Genomic DNA, 23,967 nt, shown 5'->3' on the forward strand with positions numbered 1-23,967 from the left:
GATTGGTTGGATCGGAGTCTGAGGCATTGTACGTTGAGCCTAGTTTCAGCTCACAATGGGACACAAATTCCATTGTAGGTTGAAAATATTTTATCCTGAGGCCGTTGTTTCCTGAGGGAGCACTGTGTACATCATTTTTAGGGCAAACACAAGCGAGTTCAATGTGAGAAACTTGCAGCGTGTGTCAGTGTGAGTAGTGATTTATAATGTTGTGTGATCCTGAGAGTCCTGGAATCTACTGAACACAATACTGTCAGTGTAATACAATAGATTCCAGGACTCTCTGAGTCACACAGCATTATAAATCATTATAATGCTGTGCGATCCTGTCCGAGAAGCCGAGGTCAGAACGGGACGTCACGCTGCAAGTTTCTTCCGTGTGTCTGGCCTTAGACCTCATCCGGACACCTGTAATTTGGGGTGCTGAGAATCTTTTACGTGTACAGCTTCAGATGTTGGGTGTTACGTTGTATTTCGCGAGCATTATCTGCGTATGAATCAGAATTGCATTTCAGTGGACCGTGTTCCCTCCAAAATAATCAAACCGAAATCCTATTACAAGAAGCAGATTGTGCTGCCCTGCCGCCGTACGGACTAACGACTAAACAATTCTTTTGTGTGTCCCCCCCCATTCTTTTTTGTTTTAAAGCCCCCCCTGAATGCAGAGCAGTGGACTGAATGAAGCTCGGTGCCTGTGAATGGAAGCACTTTGGAGATTTATTGATCAATAAAGCAGGCAATTACAGCTTGTTTAGAGGGCTGGGTGGAGAGAGGCCCTCTTGTCCCTCAGAGCAGCATTCAGCTTCCAATAATGATAACCCTGGTGTCTCGCTTGAAACCATAAAAGTCAATAGCAAGATATAGGATTTCAATAAAATTATGACACTAGATAAACTTCACCCCAGGAACAGATTCTCACCAGGGATCATGCCAGGCTTCACTTAGATTTGTAACTTTAATTTTTCCCCTATTGATTTTGCACGCTTTTCTCCACTTTGCGGCTAATTAGCCGAAATTCTTTAAGCAAAGGAAAGAGAGTCGTGTGTCTCAGAAAGACACTTACGCCACAATTAAATACCCCCATTGAAGCAGTATTTCTGCAGACCGGCCTCTAGATTAGGAGCAGCAAAGATTTCCCATTGTAATTGCTTTTGCAGGCACATTTTCAAGTGTATTCAGATTGGGTCGTGAGCAACCTTTAATGCAGCCTTGGCCCTCTGATAATCCCAGGGCTCCCCTTATGGAGAAATGAGCCTATTCTGTAAGGAGGGTAATTGTCCTACAGTATGTCAGCAATAAGTGTTCTATGTAGAACCGTGTTGCTTTGGGTGATTGTCTGGAGTCTAAAATTTATTTATCTAAGATTTATAGCACCATTTTGGCTTTTTGTTGTACCAGAGTAGGAGATAAGTATCTGGGGGGTCTGACCACTTGGACACTCATCGATCATGTGGAGCAAGGTTCTTCAGCTCCATTTTCTATCCCTGTATCCATTTTTAATGGCCGTTAAAAACAAATTCATTTATTTGGGTTTTTAGTTAAAACCCCAACCCCTCCAGTGCCCCCGGTGTAGATAGCTCTTAGTAGTTATTATAGCCCTCAAGGTGTTTTCCAGAATAGATATTAGCTCCCATACATATAATACCTTCCCCACAACTCGCCTCATTCACTTGCATGAGATGGAAGACTTGCTCCTTCCATGAGGCAGCAGGACCTGTGCAGTCATGTGACGTCAGCATGCTGGGAGTGCAGGTCCTGTTGCCTCAAATGCAGGGTGGATTTGATTTAAATCAAACCGATTTAAATCACGATTTAAATCACTAGTCAGTAAGGCTTGATTTAAATCATAGTTTTTTACATAAAGATTCATATTTGGACAATTTTTCTGTTGTACTTAGGAAGGAGAAAAATAATCATTACCTTAATAATAACAATTTAAATAGGATTTATTCAACTGAAACAATAACATTACAGCATGTTATTTGCTTAAACATCCATGTTTGTTAACTAATTTGGCTAAAGAAAATATATATAATTTCTGTATTTCTAGGTTTGTAGAAGTTAGGATTAAAGAGGACCTTTCACCGATTTATTTCACTATGAACTAACTATACAGACATGGAGAGCGGCGCCCGGGGATCTCACTGCACTTACTATTATCCCCGGGCGCCGCTCCGTTCTCCTGCTATGCCCTCCTGTATCTCCGTTCCCTAAGTTATGGTAGGCGGAGTCTGCCCTTGTTCTTCTGTAGCGCTGGCCAATCGCATTGCAGAGCTCACAGCCTGGGAGAAAATAACCTCCCAGGCTGTGAGCTCTGCAATGCAATTGGCCAGCGCTAGAGCAGAACAAGGGCAGACTCCGCCTACCATAACTTAGTGACTGGAATCTCCGCCTACTATAACTTAGTGAGCGGAGATACCGGAGGGCATAGCAGGAGAACGGAGCGGCGCCCGGGGATAATAGTAAGTGCAGTGAGATCCCCGGGCGCCGCTCTACATGTCTGTATAGTTAGTTCATAGTGTAATAATCGGTGAAAGGTCCTCTTTAAGATCTTTTTCTCAACTCTTTTCATGTTATAAATTCAGTTTTGAGAACTCCAAAATTAAACCAAGCATCTGTGATAATATCTTGTAGGCAGAGAAACTACCCAGTAATCTTACAAAAACCTCTGGAAGAGCATGACATTGTGAATGGATTAATGGAATTTAACAAAAAATTAAACATATACAGCCTTATTCTACATAATTAAAAAAGTAATCTTTATTTCATAATGAAATAACCTTTGGATGGTAATATATTTTCCTCAAAAAGCATTTTATATAAAAAAAATCCGATTTAAATCAAAAAAATCCGATTTAAATCAAAAAAATCCGATTTAAATCAAAAAAATCCGATTTAAATCAAAAAAATCAGATTTTTTCAATTTTTTTTTAAAAATCATTGATTTTTAATCCACCCTGCTCAAATGTGAGGAGCAAGTGTTCCATCTCATGTAAGGGCCTTATTAACCACCTAAAGGCCCTTTTTTCACAGCGAACATGTTTTTAACGGGTATTAGACTGGTTCACTCCTGTCTAAACAGCTGTTAAAAACTGTCCCATTGGTGTCAGTGGGATTCGTATGGCTGTGAAAATGGCCAAAATTTTTTGTGAGACTGCTGTTCACCGGCCATTAAAAAATAGCTATGTGGATAACCCCATAAACTTTAATTGGTTTGTGTGCATGTAGCCTAAAGCCCGTGATGTAATCCGTGATAAGATGTCCGTGAAGGATCCGTGTTTGGTCCATATGTCCATTTTTTTGCTCTCCATGTGACATCCTTGTTTCACTGCGCAGTTGAAAATAAATTTTCATTGCATTTCCTCCGAATGGTCCATGAAACACGGATGAAACACAGATTGCATATGTGTTGGACCTGTGTTTTTCCTGCACCCATAGACTATGTTGGGCGTGATGGATCTGCGAGCATGGACAAAATAGAGCATGTATCTGTGCTAAAAACACGGAACCGCAGACCATGCTAAAACAATGAATGGGAACATGTGCTGTCCATGAAAAACACGTACAGCACACACCCGTGATTCACTGACGTGTGAAGGAGGTTTTCCGAGATTTTGATACCGATGACCCATCCTAGCGGCTTTCTCGAAGCTCACCAAGCACAGTGCCATACATTGTATAGCGGATGTGCTTGTTATCAGGCCCAGCCCCCATCCACTTCAATGGGGCAAAGAAAAAAACAAAACAAAAAAACAGAAATGCCTCAGTGTACATTGCTTGTCCATATGTCCACATGGCCGTTCCGCAAAACAAAATAAGCATGTCCTATTATTGTCCACGTTACGGACAAGGATAGCACTGTTCTATTAGGGGACGGCCATTCCATTCCGGAAAATGTGGAAATGCACACGACTGGTATGTGTTTTGCGGATCTGCAATATGCGGGCCACAAAACATCAAATGGTCGTGTGCATGAGCCCTTACTGTCAGTTTACTCTACTGATTGCAGAGGAACCCAACAGGGCTACACTTTGTGCAATAAAGGTCCGGCTGGGTGTTACCAGTTGGGGGAATAGAATGTCCATGCACAGTCTGCTGCAATGAGCCTTGCCAGGGTCAGACTGTGCAGGGACACACTCTCAACTGGTTACAGCCATGTGGACCTTCATTGCAGACTGCTGGCATTTCCTTCATGAATTTCTACTAGGAATAACAGAGGAAAGGCACAACATAGTTATGTGAAAGGATGCTACAGAATTGTTATTACATCGGGAATACAAGTAGTTACGAGAACAAGCATATCAGAAGAAGCGACGGCTCCTCTCTAAAGGGAATCTGTCATCTCCTGAGCACCTTCCAAACTAGAGTAATTCTTGTAGAGTGTAGGTGACGCAGAGTCCGGTTATGTAATTTTTATCTGTAAAATTAAGTGAGAGGACTTCTTGCTCACGCACATAATGGAGAGGACTCAGAGAGGAGTCCTGTCAATGCATGTTACTGCTGGTTTGTGAGAGCGCGGCGTCTGAATGCAAGCGAGCCATCATTTACTTACACTGCACACAGCTTATTCACGTTCAGATTCCCTGTAATATTTTACATTTGTGTTCTTTGTATTGTTTTGCTCTAGAGCCTTTACACTAGTCATTGTGTGGTTTTGCACAGTATTCCTTTAATTCTTGCGCCGGCCTTTAGCATGCTATGTTAAATGTTCACCTACATGTCTGAAAGGGTGAGCGTGTCGATTGCTCCTGCCCATCATATTGCCTTGCCGTTTCAGTGGATATACCTCTTTTATGGTGGCTCAGTGGTTAGCACTGGTGCACTGCTGGGGTCCTGGGTTCAAATCCAACCAAGGACAGCATCTGCATGGAGCTTGTATGTTCTCCCTGTGTATGCGTGGAGATAGGCCAATTAGCTTCCTACGAAATTGACTCTAGTGTGGGTTGCGGTCGAGCACCCATATGGCATCCACCGACTTCCCAAGAAGTTGTCCCCAAAAAGCATATTACAAATGTTTAATTTCTTTGGAAATTCTCCTATTTCTGTACCTTTTTATCCATATATTCCTCACTTTTCCCTTTCCCAAGTATATTGTCTTTGCGATATGTCCTTCACCTGTGTCCTGTCACATAAGCATGCAGGTTGAGTGTAAGATAATGGATTTTTCCATTCCAGGTCTAGCCTTCCGTGGATCGGTTGCAGATAGCGACCCTCCAGCGCATTACAGCGCTCCACTCTATATTCTCTATAGGCCAATCTTCCTCCCACCAGTCCCACTCTAAAGCCACTTCAATTAAAACCCATCTCGGATTTCATCTCTCCCTCTCATTTCGCCGTTCCTTTTTGCTCTCGTTCGTGCTTGCTCATTTTTTTTTGCTTTCTCTCCCTTGCCGTCTCCATCTTCACTTCCTATGCACTGTCCCTCGCGCTGAGCCTCAAGTGTCACTAGTGATTATTAGGTGACTTTGTGACCTCATTGGAGTAAAACAAGGTCTTAAACCAGAGCCGAGCAGTGAAAATGCAGTTTTGCCGCACTGCCTGAAAAGAAAATAGCCCCCGAGGGTGGATTCTTTCTGTGTACTTATTACAATGTCGACTCGAGGATTTCTGTAATATGGATTACTGGGATTTTTAGATAACATTACTTTTCCATTACCTGTAGAGTAGATGCAGGTGCAGAAGTAATTTCCATTCATTAGGCCTCACGCACACAACTGTAGTTTTGGGCCATTTTTTTATTTTTATTTTTTTGTGGCTCGCACGTGGACCCATTCATTTCTATGAATCAGCAGAATGCGGACAACACACACATTTTATCTGTCTGCTGTCCGCATCCATGTGGTCGTTCCGCAAATTATAGAACATGTCCTATTATTGGACATGCACACGTATTTTGCGGATCCGCGGTTTCAGGACCTGATACGGTCATGTGCATGAGGCCTAATAATAATTTGTCGCCCACACCAGTGTCATAACAGTTTTAGCCGATGCTCTCTGACCAAAAATGATCTTTCTCCCACCCCTGACCTATTTTGAGGAATATACAGTAATCCTAATATTAGTCGGCAGATTGATATCTCAACTATTCTACTGACTTCCTGTTGGTTGTCAGGAGCTCTCATTTTCCTGTAGACCAGAAATCGGCAACCTTCAGCACTCCAGCTGCTGTGAAACTACAACTCCCAGCATGCACACTTACTCGGCTGTTCTTGCAACTCCCATAGAAGTGAAAGGAGGATTCTGGGAGTTGTAGTTTCAGAACAACTGGAGTGCTGGAGGTTGCTGATCCCTGCTGTAGACCTTGTTGAATCAGTGTCTGTGCTGAGAGTATGGGGAGGAAGTAATCATCCACAGTGCACTGGCACATATCTAAAAAAATTTATATTTTTTTTGTAGAGATCGGCATGTTTTCATTTTTTTATATTTTTTTTTAATATATAGTAAATCCGTATTTAAAGAGGTTTTTGCATGAGCAGAATTCCTCAGCTTTCCCTTGTGGCAGTATATTCTGAATGTGAAGTCATTGCCTCCTGTGACCATTTTTCTTACCGCGTTTGAATGATGGCAGTCGTCTTTGTACACTTTATTTATTTCTGCAATAAATTTGTTTTCTCGCCAGACCCTCTGCCTGGAAGGGGCATTTTACCAAACAGTAAACAAGAAATATTTCTTTTATAGAGTTTTGAGACTGCAGTAACCGAGGGTAAGACTCGGGTTAGCTGAAGGGTCTCAGCTGGCAGGAGATTAGACTCTGCACTTGGGTCGGGTCTTGTGTAATAAGTTTGACTGGCTGACCCCTGTAGAACAGTAGGCACTTTGCACACTGTGTGGCTGCTGGTTACGAGCATTGCAGGCCATTGACTCTTTACTGCAGGCCATGTTCTGTGCACGGCTTGTTAACTTCTGCTCCTTTCTCCAAAGTGCCCATTCTCCGTGCCCTTGTTATATATTATTAGGCAATTACTGCCTGTACAGTATATAGTAAATGCCGGTGACTGATGCAATGATGGAATCGGGGTCATGTCTCTTTTTCTGGTGAACTTTTCTCATCTGTAGCCTCTGTTTTAAAGGCCAGGTCCGTCTGCCACATGTTTTTGGTTTAGATTGAAAGTTTCAGGGGTTGTCTGGTTTAGAAATCCTTTTTCTAAAATCAATTTATAGGTCATCCTAACTTAAAAGGATTGTCCAACCATAAAAATAAAATGAATTTCATTGCATCTAAAATGTAAAATGAGTCTAGCTACCAATATAATTTATTGATAAAAGGTCCACCGATCTGCTGTTGGCTCCGGAAAGCGGCACCTCCACTTACGCCTTGGTTTCAACATAGCTGTCCCCCCCTCTGTGTCGGTGGCATAGGAAGTTGGCCGAATGGCTCATTTCAAAAGCTAAGCCAGCACCCCTTCTCCTTCTCTGAACTGACTGTGACAGAGAAGGAGGCTTTTATCCACCCTATAAACTCCTATAGTGATGGGCATTGGGGTTTTCCATGACAATTAAAAGCTTAACATGTAAAAGAATAAAAAAAATGAAAAAACTATTTCTGTTATACGTACTGCCTTAAAGCACCGCCTCGAAGCCGCTGGGTTTCTGCTCTTTTCCTCTTCAGATGCCACTGCATCTGAGGCGGCTCCTTCTGGCGATTGGGGCAGCCCGTTGATAGCCTAGATCCCTCTAAACTAAAGGATCCGAGGCTCCCACATCAGTAGTTCCTATGGAGGCTTGAAGGTGGAGGGCTCCATAGGAACATAGCACAACACCCATAGATTGCAGTGATAATTCATTGCAGTCTATGTTTCAAGTGCTCTAACAATTGCTTGTTAAAGTTCCCTAAGGGACCCCTAAGTATGTAAAAAATAAAAAAATTTAACGTTTTGGAAAATATAAAAATTGAAATCACCCTTCTTCCCTATAATAAAAATAAACTATAAAAAAAAACATTTGTATTGCCACGTCCCAAAATGGCCATGCTCTTAGAATATAAACGCTTCACAATTTTTTTTTCCGTTGCATTACCTCCAATGATCAAAAAAAGCACACCGTATTTATCAGACCTTAAAGGGAACCTGTCACATGGATTTTGGGTATAGAGCTGAGGACATGGGCTGCTAGATGGCCGCTAGCACATCCGCAATACCCAGTCCCCATAGCTCTGTGTGCTTTTATTGTGTATAAAAACCGATTTGATACATATGCAAATTAACCTGAGATGATTCAGAGCTTGAAAATATGACTCTTCTCTGGTCACACAAGTAAGATATGACTCTTTTATGTTCATTTGCATATGTATCAAATCGTTTTTTTTACACAATAAAAGCACACAGAGCTATGGAGACTGGGTATTGCGGATGTGCTAGCGGCCATCTAGCAACCCATGTCCTCAGCTCTATACCCAAAATCCCGGTGACAGGTTCCCTTTAAGACACGGTGCCCTGACTGCATATAGCATCAGGACACGTAGGCGCACACTATGACCTGACGCTGTTCAATGTTAGGTTACAATGCAGCACAGGTCCCCTAAGAAGACCAAGTAGCAGGGAGTGTAGGAAGGGTGTGCGGTCGGGAGCAGAAGAGGGAAGTTTTTCTATTTTATTTTGTTTGTCTGATGGAGCTTAGGGGTCTGATGAAAAATAATTTTTCTTTGTTTTCCTCCTCTATACCCTTGGTGCCTCTTGGGGTCTGGTGCCTCTTGGGGTCTGGTGCCTCTTGGGGTCTGGTGCCTCTTGGGGTCTGGTGCCTCTTGGGGTCTGGTGCCTCTTGGGGTCTGGTGCCTCTTGGGGGTCTGTAAAAATACGGTAAACACTCGAACATGGCGTCACTGAAAATGACAGATCACTCCACAACACCTTCATAGACATTAACATAAAAAAGTTGGCAATGCAAACCAAAAAAATCTTATTTTTTTTAAAGTATTAAAACACATGAAAAACTATATGAATGTGGTATCGTTGTGGAAAATGAAGTTAACTTGTCAGTTTTACCACATAAAAATGAAGCCCGTAAAACTGTGGCAGAATTGCACCGCTTACCCCTGCTACATCTCATTTGGAATTTTTTTTCCAGCTTCCCACTACATTGGATGCAATATTAAACAGTGCCATTAGAGCATTTTTCCTACAAAAAACAAACAAAAACAAACAAACTGCAGAAATGGCCCCCAGGAGTAGAGAACCCCTTTAAAACCTAATAACCTGTGGTGTGCCATGGATTCCTTTCCACCATCCTTCCCTATTGTTTGAGCTCGATCAGAACTTTCTACGGAAATGTTATTATTTGCTTTTAGAAGCAGCGAGACCTTTTTTTTTTTTTTTTTTTTTTTTTTCTCCACCATTTCAAGACACGACAGTATGTCTTGTATTATTAACCAGAAAAATAGTCTCTCTCCGGCAGATTACATCTGCTTCACCATCCCCCTTGGCTGTGAAAAAAAAACAAAAAACTAACTCCTGATAGACGATGGCGTGAAATCCACCAGGGACCCGGAGCTGCAGCAGGGAGGGTAACACGGGGCCTCCGAAGTGTAAACAAGTTTGATAATGTCACTTATCTGACAGCTTTCTCCGAGCTTAGATCACCCAAGTCATCGCTAACCACCGACAGGCCGGAGCAATCCTTTTGGCAGCCTCTCCTACTTGGCAGCACACGGAAAATTCCTTCAACCTTGTTGATGCAGCAAATCCCGTGCAGTGATTTTATTTTATATTTTTTTTCTTCTTCTCCCTTTTTGTAGTAGAAAACCTAAGCGTCCCATTCATCACGATGATGACTTATTCGGAATACAGCTGCAGGCCTCTCCCGTCCAGCGTTCTGCTAAGATGGTTGATAGGGTCTCGGTGTCACGGCGGCTGAAACTAGCAGCGCAGGTGCCCGTTTTTCAAAGCTTACGTGGCGGAAATCTCATTTGGCAGGGGCCATGATGCAGTGCAGATTAAGGGAATGCAGGCGACGTTTGGTGGAATTCCAGATCCGCAGCTTCAGCGAGTGACAGATTGTAAAGCTAAGTAACGGTAAAATGTTAGTAGGGCTCATTTGTTAAATAGGCCCAATCTAGAGCTAATCTATTGCCAGCGTGATATGCAGGAGTTGTAAAACAGGCTGCGTCTGGCCGGCGGCCAGCAAGTATCCCGTAATGTAGGACAAGGGCCGCAGGAATAATCGCTCCTGCGCCTGCTTTCTCCAGGCTCTGTCCAAGCAGCCACTGTTCTCGTGCAGCACTTTGTGCCTAGGCGAAATTGAAGCGACATTCTGAATGGCCCCTGGTAAATCAGTGCGTAATGTCTGTCGACGCAGATTTAAAGAATTCTGAGATTAGTTCCATATTGACCGGTAAAATGAGAGAGCCCAGGTATATACAGGTATCTAAGCTTTCCGGGGCTGCTTTCACACTTGCGTTGTTGTTTTCCGGTATTCAAATCCGGCAGACGATCTCAATACCGGAAAAAAAAAAAAAGTTGGTTTAGTCCTCATGCTTTCTGAATGGAAAGAGATCCGTTCAGGATGCATCAGGGTCTCTTCCGTTCCGGCAGCATTCCGTTTTGTGACTGGACACAAAACCTCTGCAATCTGGGGTTTTGTTTCCAGTCACAAAAACGGAAAAAAAAAAAAACGGATCCGGTACTGAAAAGAATGTAAGGGTACTTTCCCACTAGCGGCAGGATGGATCCGACAGGCTGTTCACCTTGTCGGATCCGTCCTGCCGCTATTTCGCCATGCCGCCGGACTGCCGCTCAGTCCGCATTGACTATATAATGGGGATGGGGGCAGAGCTACGGCGCAGCACGGCAGTGCACGGCCAGAGGCCGCCGGACTAAAAAGTCGGACATGCAGTACTTTTAGTCTGGCGGCCTCTCGCTGTGCACTACCGTGCTGCGCCGGAGCTCCGCCCCCGTCCCCATTATAGTCAATAGGGACGGAGCGGCGGTCTGGCGGCACGGCGAAATATCGGCAGGACGGATCCGACAGGGTGAACAGCCTGTCGGATACGTCCTGCCGCTAGTGTAAAAGTACCCTAAGTCAATGGTGGCGGATCAGTTTCTTTAGGAGCCTAAAAAGCCGGATCTGTCATCCATTGACTTTCAATTTATTTAGTGGTGGATCCGTTTTTTTAAAAAAAAAAAAATTATTTTGACTTCACACAACCGCATCCTGATGTGCAAAATCAAAACGGATCCATTTAATTCCGGTATAGGGATCCTCTGCCAGATCTCAATACTGGGATTGACAACGCAAGTGAGAAAGTAGCCTTACATCTGTGGGAGAGTCCGTTTTTTGCTTTGTAAATGTCTAACCCAACATTTGTTGGTGGCACCTGACACTAAGGGACATGTACAGCTCCCCTCTAGCTATGCCTTTGCGCTACTAGTCCCCTACTAGGCCCCATGGCCATTGAATTCTGAAATACTACCCCATTAATCATTTTCGTACCCAAAGACCAGAAATGCTGTAGTATCTTTAGCATAAAAATCAACCTGTTCATCACTTTTTGGTTCTTAGTGTTGTCCTTGGTGCTGCTGGGGTGGTCTTTAGACAGAATCAGTCCCCTGCTTCCTCTGGCAGCTGACAATTTAGTCCCTTCTTACTTGCCCTGCAGATGGTGTCTTTATAGCTATACTGCTATATTGTTACTACAGAGGATCTTCTCCTTCCATAAGAAGCAGGACAGAAAGCGATTTGTATTGCCTAACATGCAGTGAACAGAGACCTGGCTGTGGGGAGAGTGACCATGTGCGACCACCGTTACTCAGCTCATTAGGTGGACGTGCACTTTTCTATGCACTTTGAACATCAGGCGGCAACATACTGTATCAGTTAATGTCTTAACTCATTGGATTGTCATTTTTAACAGCCTGTAGATGGCAGATATTGCTCTGCTGCTTCTTTGCCCCTTCCTGGCTGATGGAGGGCTGACACTACGGATTGGTGAACATTGAGCTGCATTAAATGACGATACGGGTCTCCTTTGTGGAATGGTTAAGCCATTGACCACAGATACTGAATATTACCTACATCTGTATTGATATATAGAGCCACATTTTCCTGCTTTCTTTCCCGCTTTGTGTTTGTGTCAGTGTTAACTGTATTTTTTTGCATTTTGTTCATAAACCCGGAGAGCTGTAAAATGGCATCTACCGGTATTGTGCACTGTGCTGTTGGAAATAGGGCAGATGAAAATGGAAATATTTTAAATGTAATATATTTTTATATGATTGCCCTATTCTTACTTCACTTGTATTGATGTGTCAGTTCTTTATTCCTCATTAAAGGGGGTCTCCAGAACTACAGAATGATGGCCGCTTTCTTACACAAGCAGCACCACACCTGGTGTGTGTGGTATCGCGGTTCAGTCCCATTCACTTCAATGGAGCTGAGCTGCAATAAAAGGCACAACCCGCGGACAGGTGTGGTGCTGTTTGTGTAAGAAAGCGGCCACCATTCTGTAGTTCTGGAGATCCCTTTTTAACTAGGAAAATCAGGATAAACAAGGCTCGCCAATATAGTAATGCAGTGTGGATTTTTTTTTTTTAACCCATTGTTTGCATCTATGGCTGACGTGGGGTTTTAAGGTGTTATTTCCACTTTTGACTTTATATCTGATCGTTTCTCTCTTTTTTCTTTTCTTTACGGTCCTCCATACAGGAGCGCGATGGAATGAGGTCAATCCTGGATTCATACGACAGTGAGCTGACCCCATCGGAGCACACTCCTCAGCTCAGTCGCCGTCTTCGCGAGTCTGAAGAGAATCTGCAGAGAGTCCATGCACACAATGCTGAGATGGAGGTAACTGCTGCTGGATAGGAGTGGTGCAGGGACAGCCATAATCCTGCCTGATCGTTTCTGTGAGGTTTGCCCCCCCATTAGACCACCGTCTGCCAACCTTGTCACTATCTGCTGCAGACAGGAGGCTTGCAAGCCTACAGCAGGAATTTGTAAATGTGCAAGTTTCTTTCTCATATCTTCAAATACAACAGCCTCATATGTCTATAAGCTTTTGTACCCTTGACAAGCAATGAATCTGGCATGCTGGGTGTGACGAATACTGTACCCCGACTGACGTCGGACGTCTACGCCGAGCTCACGAGATATGGTATTGTCACTGGTTACCAAACCGTGACGTTACATCCTCCTGGAGGAGCGGATAAGGTCAGTCTTGATACAGTTTTCACAGACTCCTCCTGTCCACACAGGCACAGAGAGGCAACAAGCTGAGAGAGCCTTTTCGCTATCCCAGTGAAACAGCGCTTTCTCAGCCTGGAAAGAATGCCACCAGTTCCTTGTTTGATATAAGCCCAGTCCACTAATGGGATTATATAGAGTAAGAAACCAACCCGCAGTAGCGTATTACTAAGCCAAAACACGGACTTGGGGATTCATGATCGAGATACCAGACAGCACAAGATTAAATTATATATTTACCGTATTTTTCGCCCTATAAGACGCACCGGCCCATAAGACGCACCTAGGTTTTTGAGGAGGAAAATAAGAAAAAATATATTTTTAACCAAAAGTTGTGCTATTGGTGGGTTTGAACTAATGGTGGTCTGTGCATGACACTATTATGGGGGATCTGTGGATGATGCACTGTTATGGGGTGGGGGATCTGTGGATGGCACTGTTATGTGGGGGATCTGTGGATGGCACTTTTATGGGGGGAGCTGTGGATGCATTATGATGGTGGGGGGGGGGGGGTCTGTGGATGGCATTACGATGGTGGGGGGGTCTGTGGATGGCATTATGATGGTGGGGGGATCTGTGGATGGCATTATGATGGTGGGGGGGGGATCTGTGGATGGCACTGTTATGGGGTAGTGGATCTGTGGATGACACTGCTATATGTGTCATCCACAGATCCCCCCCTCATAACAGTGTCATCCACAGATCCCCCCATCATAATGCCCCACCCCCCATCATTATCCCATCCACAGATCCCTAAGGAGGGGCTGTAGTAGACGGGGAGAGCGGCGGGGCAGTGCAGACACTGTACTCTGGCCCCGCTGCTCAGTATGTACTGTATTATACGTAGTGTTAATCATCATATCTTAACTGAGTAATGATGCGCTCCCCCTGCGTACTGTACTTACCGGTACACATGTCACGCTCCTGTAGTAAGCACTAGCAGGCAGGCCGGCCGGGCTGCAGGGGGCCGTAACTCACTGAGGTCACGTGCCTGCTCCGCCTGCTTCATTCATAAAGCACACTTTTAACCTGTAGCCGGCCCCTCCCCTCCCCTTCTTGGACCAATGGATCCGCCTGGGTTCCGGCTGCCAGTAGAGTCCAAACATGGTACCGTTATTTGGTTTCTGTGGGGAGATATGTATATCTCCCCTCCCTGGCATCCCACCACCAAGCTATGACAACGGGCCTATTCATCGTGGCCACAGGGACACAAATATGTATCTGGTTTGTGTCTGGGATGGACGGCGATTCATAATTCCTTATGAACCGCAGGTTCCATGCTGTCTGCTAAATTTGAGTGAACTGGGGACTGGCCTAGACCCCCTACAGAGAGGTTTTTCTGTTCCATTACCCCCAACATGGCTGCTGGCCTTGTAATACAAATACATAAATACATATTGTTTATATATGTGAATCACACCGAACATGTTACACCACAACACATAACCATAAAACATATATTATCACAGCAAACATTATAATAACTAGGAATAAGGCGGTCCTTATTCCTGACACTGGACATTACAGAAACCATAGGGCTCCATAGCTTAACTCTAAATGGGCCCCGCCGCCCACGGAGAGATACATCAAATACAAAGTTTTTTGGGTTCTCTGATCATTTATTTCATCAGGGTCTGGGCTCTGTTTTTCTGACTTGTTGACATGTTCACATTTTGTTACTGTGTGCTGCGGCCTTGTGCTAAAATAAATAAATAAAGCCCGCCCCATCAGTCTGCACCCAATTCCACATAATGAGAGAGTGAAAACGAAATTCAACTTTTTGTAAATGTATTAAAAAAGGAAAAACTAAAATTTTGCATGGACATAAGTATTCAGACCCTTTGTTATGACACTTGAAATTTAGCTTTGGGGGCCTCCCATTTTACTTGATCATCTTGTAGATTTTTCTACACCTTGATTGCAGTCCACGTTTGGTAAATTTAGTGGATAGGGCGTGATTAGGAAAGACATGGCCCTGTCTATATAAGGTCTCCCAGCTGGCGATGCATATGAGAGCAAAAACCAAGCCATAAAGAGGAAAGAACTGCCTGTAGAGCTCAGAGACAGGATTATGTGGAGGCTCAGGTCTGGGGAAAGGGACACGAACGTTTCTGCTGCACCGAAAGTACCCAAGAGCACCGTGGCCTCCATAATTCATAAATAGAAGAAGTTTGAAACAATCAGGACTCTTAACTAGAGATGGCCGCCCCACTAAGCCAAGTAATCAGGAGAGAAGACCCGGAAGATGACCAAGAACCCAAAGATTCCCCTGGCTGAGCTTCAAAGATCCTGTGTGCAGATGGGAGAAACTTCTGGAGGAATGCAGCATTTCACCAATCTGTGCTTTAATGCAGAGTGACCAGAAATAAGCCTCTCCTCGGTAAAAGACACATGAAAGTTTGCAGAAAAGCACCAAAAGGGCTCTCAGACTATGAGAAACAAGATTGAACTTTTTAGCCTCAATTGTATTCATCGTATCTGGAGAAAACCAGGCACTGGGAAGTCCCATCCCTACAGTGAAGCGTGGTGGTGTCTGCATCATGCTGTGGGGTGTTTTTCAGCATCTGGTACAGGGAGACTGGTCAGGGTTGAGGGAAGTCTTAATGTAGCAAAGTAGAGAAATATTCTTACTGAAAACCTGATCCAGAGCTCCGGACCTCCGACTAGGCCGAAAGTTCACCTTCCTGTAAGACAGTGATCCTAAGCACACAGCCAAGACAACACAGGAGAGGTTTAGGGACAACTCTGTAAATGTCCTTGAGTGGCCCAACCAGAGCCCTGACTTGAACCCAGTTGGACATCTCTGTCCACCGACGCTCCCCATCCAACCTGACAGAGTTTGAGAGGATCTGCAGAGAAGAATGGCAGAAAATCCCCAAATCCAGGTGTGCAAACCTCGAAGACTGGAGGCTGTAATCACTGCCAAAGGGTTTTCAATGAAGTCCTTAGTAATGGGTCTGAAAACTTATGTCATTTCAAGATTTTAGTTTTTCCTTTTCAATAAATTAGCAAAGATTTCTAACATTCTGTCCTCACTTTCTTGTTCTAGGGTACTGAGTGTAGAATGATAGGGGAAAACTTGATTTTTAAAAAATATTATTTTAGCACAAGACCGCAACATAAAATAGTGAAAAAAAGTGAAAGGGTCTGAATTTTTTTTTTAATGCACTGATTTTTTGCAGCAGGCAGTCACCACTAGGGGGAGCTATCTGTATATGGATCGTCTATACAACTAATATGGAAGATGACCAGTATATATCTGTGTGCTGGGAGCTCCACCTACTGGTGACTGCAGGTACTTGCTTTGTCTATGGCAAGACTACTTTCAATTGGCGTCTTCTTTTATTTGCTGCCAGCACAGTGCTGATCCAGCTTAGCAAATAAATAAATGAGTCACTTGAGGCAGACTAGTCTCTAGGTGTCCTAAAAAAAAGTCATGTGAGATTGGTAGGCACAGCATCCCTATTAGGCCTCTTTCACACTGGCGTCTGCGGCTCGTTGCCGTATTGCGGGCCACAAAAAGCGGGTCGCAAATACACGGGCGCCGTTCCGTGGGCATTCCGCATCACGGATACGTACCCATTCACTTGAATGGATCCGCAAATTCGGAGATGCGGAATGGTGCGGAACAGAACCCTACGGAAGCAGGGGGGTTTCCGTGGGGTTTTGTCCCATACTTCCGTTCCGCAAAAAGATAGAACATGTCCTGTCTTTTTGAGCAACGGCCGGATCGCGGACCCATTCAAGTGACTGGGTCCGCGATCCGCTGCGGCTGCCCCACGGACTGTGCTCGTGCATTGCGGCCTGCATTTTGCTGGCCGCAGCACGATCACGGGCCGCACACGCCAGTGTGAAAGAGGCCTTAACCAGACTTATTTCTCCATATCTCAAGGCACGGAGCCAAGAAGGCTGAGAAGAGATTGTATTTTATCTCTCTTGCCTCTATATAAAGGAATATATGCAGGCCTCGTGCCTCTGTCCCGAACTCTTCCCAGCCTCCCCTGCTATACCGTAGTACACACATAGTGACCGCTGTGCAGCTGCAGAGCTGTTTATATGGCGGCTAGTCTCTTCTGCGCAGACGGCAACGTCCCTATCAAAAGCAACAACATTAACAGACATCTTATTACATCACATTTGGCTCTATTAATGAAGGGAGATTTCGCGGGGAAGACCCGCTGACACATGCCATCGTTCCCAGAGTTTTCTAGAGATTGTGCGGCGGAGGTCACCATATGTATTCTAATCCGTTCATTATGAGGCTGACAATTTTGGCACGTCAGTGCGCTTATGTTCACACATTGTTTGCCAGTTAGACCGAGGGCTAAAATGGAAACCTGTTAACTCCTTGACCAATAATTATCACCTAATTTTTTTTAAGCAGTCAATTCTGCCGCGCAGCCACATTCTTCTTCTTTGCACAGGTAATTGTTGAGATGCGGCCATGACTTACGTCATGGGCAAGGGTGTCCGTGTCATGGAGGCCATATGTGCAGCTGCTAGAGGGCTCGAGGAGAGAGCAGACACCAGACCTCCAACCGTTGTATGATCTGGAGATGGTGGCTGACAAGGAACATTCCATGGCCATGCCACTTCTAGGCTTTCCTACACCACGGCAAGGAATCTGCTCGCTGCTTTAGCGCTCTGTCGGAGTACGTTGGCCAAGACGGGGGTAGCTTTTTGCTTCCCCCTCCTCCATGTCATGCCTCGCCAGTCTTCCCTCTGGTGCTTCCCGTTTCTACCAGTGGATGTATAGAGGAGGAGAAGAGTCGCAAAAAGGAGTATTAGGGTCTGCTGTGTCCACATCAATGGGTGTAGTAGTCTGTCATTCTGATCTTTGCTGTGGGGTCATTTATGAGAATCCCTTTCAGTCCCTCCTGATCTCTGGCCCCATGTTTTATAGGTGGTCTTCAGTCAAGACGCAGGAACATTGGCAATGGAGCCAAGACCTCTTGTTTCCCAATGCTGTATCTTTCTTTTTAATTTGTTTGAGCTCTTGTTTGAGCTCTTGTTTGTCCTATCTATCACCACTGCCTCTATGGGACTTTTAGTCCTATCCCTTCCATGCCAGATAGCTGCTGCCAGTCCTCAGTGCTGGGTTCATCGTGCTGTCTTCCATGTCAAGACGTCTGCCAAGGAGGAATAGAAGAATGTTTGACCCTGGCTCCCTTGTGGAAAGGACACTTGTCAGTACCCGTCACATCAGCTGGACCCTGCTGTCTAACGTCTCTGATGCCCCCAGGAGGAGGATCTGAAGTTCTCCAGACTTCCTCCTGCTTTTTAATCAGACGCTAAAGCTTTCTATACACCTTAATGTCGGCCAAATCTAACTCCAAGCGGTGTGTCGGGTCAACGAAGGATCGGGCTGTTAGACCTGAGTATGTTCCTTTTTGTTTTGAGGGGCATTAAGTAGCTTTCGCTGGCCATACATGTCCCCTGACCTCCTCGTGCTCATGCATACTTGCCCGAGCTGTGTATGCATGTGTTCTGAGTGGACAGAGGAAGCTGCAGCTCAGGTCTCCTGAGAAGAAAAGGATGGGGCTTACTGAAATCCAACAGCCCGATCGTTATATAATTGTTAGAAATAAGACATTGGATGCTAAACCAGTCCTGCTAAAATTATGAGATCTGACCAACATTGTCTCATGTTTGACAACTTTTTTCTTCCTTCTGCCCGTTGAGAACACTTTTAGCCGAGCATGCATGTGTATGGTTGGTTGACCGCTGCCTATTCTAAAGTCTGTCTGCTCATCTTTTGATTGAATGGTATTGATTCCGGTTATCAGCCATCTCTGATAAGGTTTCTTTTGACTATACAACCTTTCAGTGGGGTTTCCGACACAAAGTCCAAAAAGACCCCCAACGCATGACAACTAGGGCAGCTCACATATCCAGGTCTGAGTCTCTCCCCCCCCCCCCCCCCCTAGATCTTATGATACATGTATTATCATAACATTAAATCCTCACCTCTAGGGTACAGGAGTTCCAGGAGTTTGCAATGCCGTGTGTGAATCCGTGTTGGAAATCCAACCAAAAAATAGACGTCCTATGAAACTCAAACCAAATTATGTGCACGTTCTGTTGAGGAATATTTTGGCAGTCTGTAAATGAGTTTTTTTGTTTTTTCCATTTGCATACCTTTTGCTGCTATGGTATTCGCTGCTGGTTTTTACCTTGTATTTTTGCACTGGAACATTTGCAGTTTATCCTCCCTATGTGGTTGTATCCTTCAGTTTTGCAGCCAGGTGTTGTTCCCGGACTGTCCACAAGGTGGCAGCAAATATTGTAGTTTCTGCAACATGTGGTTTTATATTTTAACCGCTTCAGTGGCAAACACTTCATATGAAGCCTATAAATTAAAGGGATCTGTCCGTTTCCAGCACCTCTTCATTAGACATTCACCTATGAAATGTTGTAGTAAATAGCATCATGGCTACTTATATCTGTATGTTGTATTTCCATCTCTTATTTTGAGATGCCTTTTTCACCCTCTCTGGTAGTTTCCATTGATTAAAATAAACATTGCACCTCATTGTGTTAAAGGGGTTGTCTGAGATCTTAATATTTATTGCCTCTCCTCAGTATCTGATCGCTTGGGGTCCCACTCCCGACACCTCCGCCGATCACCACATTCATTCGGTGAGTGCTGCGGTCTCTTCTTAGGCAGGTTATGTCACATTCATCAGTCACGTGGCCTAGGCGCACCTCGGTCCTATTCAAGTGAATGGGCTTGGACTGCAATACCAAGCACAACCACTATCCATAGAACGGCGCTGTGCTTGGTAAGCTGCGAGGAGGCCATGGCTTTTACCGGGGCGGCATTACCTCCTCAAACATCTGATGGGTGGCCGTCACGCCGACCCCCGCCCATCTGATATTGATGACCTGTCCTGAAGACACCCAGAAACCCCCTTTTAAGGGAAGTGCTTATTGATCAAATCACCACATAAGACGATATTTAGTGCATGACTCAGACTTGATTTAAAGGGCCCTTAAAGGGACCTTCTGCTATGACCGTCTTGTCTAGTACTGATATTTCAGGACTACCTATTAAAGGGAACCCGTCACATTAAACCTGGGGCCCCCACAGACTGAACATGGTGTTCAGTTGAGCAGGGGCAACATCTTTAATATGATGGCATGTTCTCCCCAGTCCGTCATTCACGTCATAATAATGCTGGACAGAGGGGGCACACGAACCATAAAGAGGAATGTAAAAACGGTTTATACACTATAATGGACAAAAACCACAAGGAAAACCGCCATAGAAATGCCCTTCCAAGATTCACGTCATAGTCATCGGTTAATTGGCTTTCCATGAGGTTAACCCCAGTGTGTCTATATCGGATAGGAAAGTTGCAGATGACAATCACAGGTGATCTATCAGCCATGGGATGTAGATAATTTCCGGGAGGCCTCTGTTCCTCTCTTATTTTAATTGGGTATTTACAGATCACTCTGCAGTCTTATAATTGCAACCAAGCTCCTGAATGATTGCGCGTAACGGGCAGGAATAAATCTCCGCAGCCTCCCCGGGGCTGGCGCTATGCAGGCTGTCAGATGGTGCCACCAGTGCCATATTTTCTTTTATATTCTACGGCTGGGTCTGGACTAACTGCCTGGGACAACCTGCGGCATCTCTGTCCCGTCGCCGGCTCTCCTAGTGAACGCCCCTCTGCCATTCATGTGAGTTATACGGATTGAAAAGACAACAGAGAGGTGGACGCCTTGCGCTTATACGTCCTTAGGTACAAAGATTCGGGCTATGGATAATAGGAGGAGGCTCACCTTGTGGAGCAAGACATCTGGGCCGCACGTCCTGGACACCGGCTGGTCATTAAAGCAAGATTCTGGAAGGCACAAATGTCATCTCTTTTGGCGCTGTCGCATCCAAAAAGGAATAAAACTTTGTGGGCTTTATTAAGAAGGGGAGTTGCTTTGTTGAAATGGGGCGTTGCCGTTCCACCTGTAGGCTCTGCTCTCTCTGCAACTGTCACGCCCTCCGCACTTTGATTGACAGGACCAGGCAGTGAAGATGTAAGCACACATGACCCTGACAATCAGTGCAGAGAGCAGAGCCTCTAGGTGTAATGGTAACGCCCCCGTTGCTCCTAGAGGCTCATTTGCAAATATTAAATCATAGTTTTTCTCAGCAATGCGGGCACATATGAACATGGGACCAACACGGATGCCTTCAGCTGCCAAGTGCACATGTAACAGGTCAGTCAGTTTCTTTGGTACAGATGCCATTTAAGAAGAAGAGTTGCGTCATCTACATTCTGTCTCTTACAGTAACGCGTTTTGAGGCTTTTATTAAATCGACGAGACTGAATAAGGGGAATCGCCCCCAGAACACTTTATTGTAAGAGACCATTTCAACGAAGCAACTCCTCCTCTTAGTAAAGCGCGCTGAGAATTTCCTCCTGTTTGGATGTGACAGCGCCAATATAGATGTCATCTGTTCCTTCCATCGTTGTCATTTGTCTCACGCTAATTGGATATTCGTCAGAGGAGCAGAGAAGTAAAAGCTCGTGCTGTCGCTGCGACAAAGTTGTGATTCTGTCATAGTCTCTCTTCCTAACAAATTGGATGCTGCTCTTTTGCCTCAGGTCCAGTCCCTTTAATAAAGTCCAGATGCTTCCAGTGTGAAATCTGCTCCCGTCAGCACTTTGTCCACTCCGGTTCTTTCCCTTTATTGTCTATGTAATTCCACAGTATACAGGATCCTCCACGCCCCGGCGGCGAAGACGAGACGTGGAGAGTTAACTTCAGCAGAAGAGTTTTGCAGAATCTGAGATTTTGTCCTATAACTGGGTGACTGATTTTTTTAGGGGCAGGGTCCATACTTTGCTCCCTTTTTCACGACGCCTGCTTCTGTAGGAAACCCTGTTACCTTCCCCTTCTGTTTTGTTTATATTTGCTTTCTACGAGAACGTTGTTTGCCGAGAGTCCCTCGAATTCTGCCTCTCCACCCTTACACTGAAGAATTCCGCATCCTCAGCCATTTGGCGTCTGCTTTAGTCATTCATAGCGTTTCGTGCGACCTGTATGCATGGCACGTTTGCCCGCACCATGTCACTAGCACAGCCTTGAACCTGCAGCTTCCGCATGAAGCCTCTTTGTATCTCTATTTTTTAACTGCAACCAGCAATAATGGGGGGTGAACGATGACACATCCCAACTGCAGCATTATTGCCTCAAGGCCTGGCTGTTCTGGGGTTAATAGAAAGCAGCACTTGTCTTGCGCTGCCGTCTCTGACTGTATTGCGTTTGGTCAGTTTCCTGCAAAGCAGCTGATTGGCACAAAACAAAATTGGAATTTCACCTGTATTGATCAGTCCATATGTGATCCTGTTACCAAATGGCTGCTTCGGAAAAGACTGCGGCTTTACTCACCATCCTGCCCTTTGCTGATGCAGTAATGCCTCTTGACACGTGTGTGTGATTTATGGAGGGTGCAGGACTCTGCAGTGATGGAGACGTTTGAAGTTGAATGAAAGGGTTGAATCCTCGAATTGAATGTCCGTCCTGAGAACCATTTTGAGATGTGTGTGTAAATATATATATATATATTTATAGTGGTCACATGCCCTGCATAGGCATTGAGTTATCAAATTATTAATATTCTGCCTGCACCTACCACTGCGTACTGTATGAACATTAACTTCAATAATGGAGCAGTATGCAGAAAGATCTGAAGCTCCCTCTAGTGGTGGCTGCAGGCAGCCAGACTCTTTGGATATAACTCGGCTGCCATTATTTTAGGCAGTATCACTTTTCCTACTTTTTGGAAGCAAGCAGCCCTGCATTTCTGTTCCAGGACTACCCCTTGAAAAATGTTATCAAAGAGTGTTTGGCTTTAAAGTGACATTGTGCTAAGAAGTAAACATTAAAACACTTAAAAAAATGAAATCGCATTCATTAGAGGTTGCATCTTTAAGAAAGGTGGCGTTCTTAGTACTAGTGGTAACATGGAGGAGTAAAGGCAGTGTCCTAGCCTGGGGTGAAGGGGTCATGCCAGGAGACAAGCCTACTTGTTAACAAGTTTTGGAGCAATAGATGATAAAATATTCCCAGCAGCTTGAGGGCCGTTCTTAAAGGGGGTTTACAGGATAAGAAAAAAAAAAACATGGTTATTTTATTTCTGAAACAGCGCCTCACCTTGGTTGTGTTTGAGCTCTGCTCCATTGAAGGAACCATATTTTTCTAACCCCTTTTAGGGGCTGGGAACATAGGGGCCTCTATCACGAGATCGGGCGAATCATGTTCTCTGAATTTAGCAACGGTTCAGCATGTGAGCTGCCACTGTCTTGTGGGCTTGCCAAAGAGAAGCTGATGTGGTGCCCGGTTATCTCTGGCAGTCCCATAGAGATGAAAGGAATGGCAACGCACGTGTTCCGTTATGCCCTGTGCAGTGGTTAGGGGATACATTTAAATCTTGGCACCAACCTTTTAAAGGGAATGTGTTAAAGAGTAAATGGTATGTTAAACAAACATGTAATACAAAGTATTTTTGGTGTTTTTTTAATTTTATTAGTCATCCTATCATCATCGCAGACAGGATTACAATGACAGATATCCCCTATAGATCAGCAGGAATTGGGTTTCTAAAACAGGATGACCTGAGTGATAAAGCCTTGAAATAATAGAATTATAGTAATTTTCCTCAAATTTCTGAGACGTTCCTTCTACTGAATTATTTTTAATTGCTGCCATTGAAGGAGATGTGGTCTCCTGCATTTCTACAAGCTCCTATCTGTTTCCTTGTTTTCCAGTCAGCTGATGTCTAATGTC

General features: G+C 44.7%; 1 protein-coding gene across 3 annotated transcripts in view; it reads left to right on the plus strand.

Annotated features, from left to right (window-relative positions):
• The window catches only part of MAD1L1 (mitotic arrest deficient 1 like 1), a 639,505-nt gene that overhangs the window by 210,166 nt on the left and 405,372 nt on the right, over positions 1–23,967 (plus strand). For all 3 annotated transcript variants that reach the window (XM_040439787.1, XM_040439788.1, XM_040439789.1), the window contains one exon: positions 12,637–12,777. In XM_040439787.1, the coding sequence (XP_040295721.1) occupies positions 12,637–12,777 (141 nt within the window). The remainder of the gene's footprint in view (positions 1–12,636; positions 12,778–23,967) is intronic.

Source organism: Bufo bufo, chromosome 7 (assembly GCF_905171765.1).
Source record: "Bufo bufo chromosome 7, aBufBuf1.1, whole genome shotgun sequence".
NCBI lineage: Eukaryota > Metazoa > Chordata > Amphibia > Anura > Bufonidae > Bufo > Bufo bufo.